The sequence below is a fragment of the Condylura cristata genome, unplaced genomic scaffold, assembly GCF_000260355.1.
Source record: "Condylura cristata isolate star-nosed mole 26May11 unplaced genomic scaffold, ConCri1.0 scaffold00029, whole genome shotgun sequence".
Lineage (NCBI taxonomy): Eukaryota > Metazoa > Chordata > Mammalia > Eulipotyphla > Talpidae > Condylura > Condylura cristata.
In genome coordinates this window covers 17,836,336-17,842,485 of record NW_004567130.1, presented here as the reverse complement: position 1 = coordinate 17,842,485, position 6,150 = coordinate 17,836,336, and the positions used below count along the sequence as shown (strand labels likewise).

At 64.2% G+C, this 6,150-nt stretch overlaps 1 protein-coding gene across 4 annotated transcripts in view; it reads left to right on the top strand.

The window, feature by feature from the left end:
• The window catches only part of CLIP1 (CAP-GLY domain containing linker protein 1), a 33,674-nt gene that overhangs the window by 23,182 nt on the left and 4,342 nt on the right, over nt 1–6,150 (top strand). For all 4 annotated transcript variants that reach the window (XM_012730960.1, XM_012730961.1, XM_012730958.1 and 1 more), the window contains 5 exons: nt 2,342–2,458; nt 2,913–3,019; nt 4,750–4,870; nt 5,303–5,355; nt 5,912–6,029. In XM_012730960.1, the coding sequence (XP_012586414.1) occupies nt 2,342–2,458; nt 2,913–3,019; nt 4,750–4,870; nt 5,303–5,355; nt 5,912–6,029 (516 nt within the window). The remainder of the gene's footprint in view (nt 1–2,341; nt 2,459–2,912; nt 3,020–4,749; nt 4,871–5,302; nt 5,356–5,911; nt 6,030–6,150) is intronic.

The window sequence follows — 6,150 nt, the reverse complement described above, 5'->3', positions numbered from 1 at the left end:
GGCGCCCAGCAGTGGGGGCTCGTGCCCCGAGGAGGAGGAAGCGCTGCTCCCGGAGCAGGAGAGGCTGTGCCTCCGGCTGGAGGCCGGCGGCCGCGCACTGCGGAGGGCTGCACTGGAGGCGCTGCAGCTGCAGGCCCGCAACAAATGCCTGGTGGAGGCTCTGGGTGAGACGAGGGCCGGCCGGGAGGCCGCACGCGCCGAGTGCCTGCAGCTCCTGCAGCAGAGAGACGCCCTGGCCGCCGCCCAACGGAGGCTGCTGGCCGAGAGGGCGGAGCTGCTGGGCGAGAAGCGCCGCCTCTCGGACAGGCTGGGCAGGTGCTCTGAGGAGGCCGCCCAGCTGCAGGGCAGCCTGGGGGAGAAGCTCACGCACCTCGCGGCAGAGAAGACGGCGGTGGGCCGCAAGATGGCCGGGCTCAGGAAGCAGCATGAGCGGCTCCTCGAGGAGAAGTCTGTGCTGGAGAGGCGGAATGGCGCCTTGCTGGGCCAGCGGGACCGCTCCCTCAGAGCTGTCGGCGACCTCAGGAGGAAGTGCGCCCTGGAGCGCGCCCGCGCAAGAGGTGCCCTGCGCCAGAAGGCCAAGCTGCTCAGCGACCTGCACGCCCTGAAGAGAGAGCTGCGGGAGAGGAGGGAGGAAAACCAGGGGCTGGCAGCCAGCTGGCGGGAGCTGTCCCTGCTGCTGGCCGGGGCTCAGGGCGCCCAGCAGGGTCTGCAGGAGGAGCTGGCCCGCCTGCGGGAGGCCCACGAGAGAGCGCAGGCTGGGCTCCGGGCTTGCCGCTCCAAGAAGAGCAGCCTGCTGCGGGAGGGGCTGAGCCTGCGGGGGGCGCGCCAGAGGTCATTGGAGGAGGCCCGCGCGCTGCAGCAGGCCCTGGCCCTGGAAAGGGAAGCCAGAGCCCAGGAGCAGGAGGCCTCTGCGCTCCAGAGCATTGAGCTGTGCGGGAAGGTGCTGCTGCTGGAGCAGGAGGCCGCGGAGCTGCGGGCCTGCGGGAAGGCGCTCCGGGCGGAGAACGGGGCACTGCGGCGAGAGAAGGCCCGGTGCGAGCAGCGGGTGGCCGGGCTCACATGGGAGCAGGCACCAATGGGTGTGGAGGCGGCCCGGCTGGCCGCCAGGGTGGAGGCCCTGAGGGGCGAGTGTGCGGGCCTGTCTGGGTCCAGGCTGCAGCTGCAGGACCTTCATAGCTGCCTCGCCTGGATCCTGGACGAGCTCCGGCCGAGCCACGAGGCGACACTGGCCGAGCGTGCTGAGGCGGCGCGGGACGATGAGAGCCCGCTGGCCGGGAGCAGAGAGGCGCTGCTGAGGGAGAAGGAGGAGCTGGCGGGAAACTGCCTCGTCCTTGAGGAAGAGGTCAGCCAGCTGGCCAGAACCAACAGCCACCTGTCCGCCGGCCTCCTGGAGTCTCAGAAGGAAAACCGTGCTCTGAGGAGAGACAGGAGCAAGCTCGCTCTTAAGATTAGAGAGCTCGAGGGCCTTCACTCGCTCACGGTAAAGTGGGAGGTGCAGGTGGTAGCGAGCGGCCGGCCGGGCTTGGCAGGGGCCTTGGCGGGGTGCAGAGCCCCGCTCTGACAGGGCGCCCCGTAGGCCATCACTCCCCCCATGGGGCCGCTTTACTGGGTTCTGACTGCAGCAGCTTCAGAAAAGACTTGCAGACTGTGAGTGAGGCGGACCACGGTCCTGACGAGGGCAGATCTCGCAGCAAGCTGACGGCACAAGGGCGCAGTCTGGTGCCAGGGCCCGTGAGCGGGCGCTGGTGGTGTACCGACACGGTGTCCTCTGTTGCTGTTAACTGTGAGATTGCACCTATTTGGCCTGGAAATTTCCCCTGTGAAGCCTTCCGGCTCGTGAGTAGGGAGCAGAGACTTGCCAACAGCCTGCTTGATCACGTGAAGCCGCGGGCAGGTGCCTGGCCAGACCTGATTATTTCATGGTTATCTTCCACCTGCGTGGATTCATCTTTAAACTCACGTGTTTCTCACGACCATGCTCACATGCATCCCCCTTTCCTAAACTTTGCCCATCAGTGCTTCGCATAAAACACCTGAGTCCACGTGAACATTAGCCCAGGTAGTTTGTATCTGTTTGAAAGTGTCCGCACCTGAATTCCGAGGGGTTTCCAAAGCCTCTGCTTTGAAAGTGGCAGAACAGCCTTTTAACTGTGACTGAGAAGGGTCAGGCACGGACGAGCTGGGCCCTGGAGCCCATCAGGGGACCCCGGCCTGAGCGGCGGAGGGCCGCGGCACACACCCCTCCTGTGGGTGCTGCGTGGGGGGGTGGCGTGGGTCCAGCACTGCGCCCGGGCCGTAGCGGGGTGGGTGCTCTGTGCTCACGGCACTCTCATCTGCCCAGACGGCCCAGACCGCGGAAGGCGCTCTGCAGCTCCTGGAGCAGATGACCAAGGAGAAGACTGACGCGCTGGCCTCCCTGGAGGACTCCAGGCAAACCAACGAAAAGCTGCAGAGCGAAGTAATCAGGTTTAAACGGCTCTTCGTACGGGGAAGCTCACCGGCTCCGGTTACTTGAGCGCCGGCTTGGGGTTGCTCGTTTTCTGAAGTGGGCAGCCGCGAGGCAGGTCTGACCTCTGCTGACGTGCAGCCCGCCGTGGTGGAACTAGGGACAGTGTGTCTCTTGGCCGGAGAGCCTCTCAGGGACCGGGCAGCGCCGAGGGTGTGGCTCCCGGGGTGACTGCTCGGTGCCGGAGCCGGAGCCCGTGAGGCTGGCGATGGCCCGGGCTCCCCTAGCGTTCACTCTGAGTCACACCCATTCTCCCCTCAGCTTGCCCCAGTGTTGGGGTTCCCAGAGGCCCAGCAGGCCCCTCCCCGTCTGACGCAGTTGCGTTGGGTCTTAGAGCTATAGCGCCAAGGTAGCTTTGTTCTGTCCAAAAGTAATTTCATCAGGTCTTTTTCTCTTGGTCTTTAAGTTGGATACACTTAAAGAAAACAACTTGAAGAACGTGGAAGAGCTCAACAAATCGAAAGAACTTGTGACTGTGCAGAATCAAAAAATGGAGGAATTCAAGAAGGAAATGTAAGTTTAAGTTTTTTGACAGAAATTGTGGAACTTACTGGAAATCACAAAAGCGAAAGCGGTGCTGGTCACTTACGAGCCCCCTGACTTAGTTAAGCGAATTAAGCGAAATGCTGCTGTGTGCTGGCCCCCCCACCCCGCCAGCGCAGAGCGGCTGGAGGAACCCGCCAGGTGAGCCCGGCCAGAGGCTGTCAGCCCGCGGCCGGTCTTGGCGTCTGGAGAGTCGCCCCTTTGTTCATGACCCCCAGCAGCCTTCCTGAGAAAACCAGGATGTCACTTTCCGAATGACCAGTCATCTTGATTTTAGGATAGTTGGGTCTTCTGGCATGGAAGTTGGGGGGTTGGCGTGCACACTGGGGTGTGAAGATGGCGTGAGCAGGGTGTGGAGATACCCTTGTGGCCGGGCCCAGCCCAGGCCGAGCTGGCTCAGGCCGGCAGCCTGTCCAGGTACACGAACACGCTGGCCGCCCTTGACAGCAGATACATTCAGTACAAACAGGCTGTTTTGAAACTTACTTGACCTCTTTATGGATTTCACTTACTGTGGGCTGTTGATGGAGACAGCAAGGAATTAAAAGGCTTCAAAGGAGGCTCCCGGTGGCACAGCGGCTTGGAGCGCTGCACTGTGACGCTTGGCCAAGCTGTGGGGGCCTCAGTGAGACTCTGACTCCCACCCCAGAAGTGACCCCAGGGCACAGCAGACCCCCCGCCCCGCCCCCCGCTGCCCCTTTGGCAGTGTGCTTCTTCAGGCTGCCCGTCCTGCTCCCCACTCTGGCTATGGGGAGTCTTCTCACCGCCCCTGCACCTTTGGCCTGTGCCCCAGTTCTGTGTGCATAAGTAAACACCTCTTTAAAAAGAAAAACTTAAAAGAAAAATAAAAGAAAAACGCCTAAAAGAGAGGGAGCAGGGTCACAGATTCGCCACTGACAGGCTGCAGCTTGTGTGTGTCAGCAGGGAGCCCTGGGAAGAACAGGTCTTGGTTTGGATCCCCTAAAGTGAGATCTGTCCCCCACTGGTGAACTTTAACCCAGAGGTGAATTTCGGGGGGGGGGGGGTGGCGGGAGTCTGTGTGTGGAATTCTGATCCGTAATTGAAACCAAGCTTCTTAGCGTTTACATGTCTGCTCGGCGTTTTCACTGGCCGAAGAGCCAGTGATGTGCAGTGCCCGACTGCGGGAGACTGTCCGTCCGCCCAGGCCTCCCCACCGCTGCTGCCGGTACGGGTGGGTGGCAGGAGGGCGAGAGGCCGGGCACTGGCAGCGCCCCGCACAGCGGGTCCAGGTAGCCGAGCTCACGCAGTGGCCCGCAACTCGTTCAGGCCCGGGCTGCCGGCCAGGGCGCGGTGTGGGTGGCAGAGGCCTGGATTCAGTTCTGCCAAGACCCTGGAGGGCGAGAGACTGGGGTGCCGGGGGTAACTTGGGGTGTGCACTTCACACTCACTTTGCTTTTGGGGGAGATGTTCAGTGCGTGGGCCCAGCCATGGGGTGTGTGCCGCCCCTGGATGCGGGTCGGTGTGGGAGACCCCAGCAGGGCCCAGCAGCGAGGGTTCTGTAGGGCGCCCGCCCGCCAGAGCCTCGTTAGCTGGCGCCTGCGGGGGGGGAGGTGCTGAGCCGGTCCCCTGCAGCCAGACGCCTTCACGGCTGACCCAGGCCAGTGCTCCGGCTGAGGGCAGCCGGCTGCTCCCCGTCCCGGCCTGGCCTGCTGCCCCGTGTGACTGCGCTGTCCCCGTAGAGAAGCCCTGACGCAGGCGGCGGCCCAGACGTCCCAGCAGCTCTCAGCACTGCAGCAGGAGAACGTGAAACTTGCAGAGGAGCTGAGGAGAAGCCGGGACGAGGCCAGCAGTCAGCAGGAGGTCAGTGGGCCGCGCCTGGCCCCCGGCGGGCGGGTGGGCCCTGGGGGTGCGAGCAGGCTGGCCATCCTGCGCCGAGGCTGGGAGCACAGCCTCTGCGAGCGAGTCCACCCAGCCAGGGCGTGACCGCCCTTGTTCCCTGGGACCCCTCAGCAGGGGGCTTCAGGGGACCCGCCTGCTCTGCTCCCCACTGTGTCTCTGGAGCGTCCTCACCGCCTGCACCACTGGCCTGCACCCCAGCTCTTGTGTACATGAAGGAAATAAAAATAAGTGTAAAGAAAACTCCTCCTGAGTCCTGGGATGTGGCTGGTGCAGCTCGCGGCCAGTGGCCAGCTTAGCCCGCATGGAGGGGCGGTCGGCTGCGGCCATGTACGCCCTTCTCTGCCCCAGGAAGCCTCTCTGGGTGTTGGTGCTGAACTTGCTTGTGTTTTTCAGCTGGAGGAAGAGAGAGCTGCGCTCAGCGAACAGCTCTCGGAAATGAAACAAAGGTCAGTGTCCCTTGTGTGCACAAGTGCGGCCGCTGCAGCGGGACTGCCACATCCCCTCCCTGCCAGCTTCCTCGCCCTTTTTGCTCCCACCACTGGACACCAGAGGCGCTGCCCGGCCACGTGGCCCCATGCCGGAGCTGGGACCAGCTCGGTGCAGTGGCCCCCACAATGGCTGCGGGTCAAGCCCACGATGCATCTGACGGGTTGCCGTGGTTGTCTTTGCCTCCTTGCTGGCCACCAGTGCCCGGACCATATCTCGGGGCCGCTGGACCCCCAGCGCCCCGCGGCACTCAGACCAGCCTGGTGTGGCCGCGGCGCGAGCTGGGCTGTTGCAGAAGTGGTCAGACCACCAGGACGGCCTGGAGAAGAGCCCCCAGGTGTCCTCTGCCTTTTGATTCACGTCCCCCGAAGCTGCTGGCTTGGTCCTCACATGGGAACACGTGGTGACCGCCGCCGCCGGCGGCCGGGCAGCCCCGTCCTCCCGCAGGTGCCTGCGCGGCGCTTGCGGACATCTGCCCCTGCCCTCTCGCCTGACCCAAGCATTTCCCATCTCTAGAGAATCCAAGTTAATACGGGAGGCGGACGAAGAGAAGGCCTCCCTGCAGAAGGCCATCCGCCTCACCAGCGCCCTGCTCACCGACAAGGACGCCGAGCTCGATCGGCTGCGCAGCGAGGTGGGGCCCCCGGCCCGGCCGGGTTCGGCCCTCCACACCCCTGCGTCCTTCCCCTGGCCCTGCTGGCCCCTGGCCCATCCTACCTAACCCCGCCCTCCTTGCTCCGCTGGCCCCTCCACCC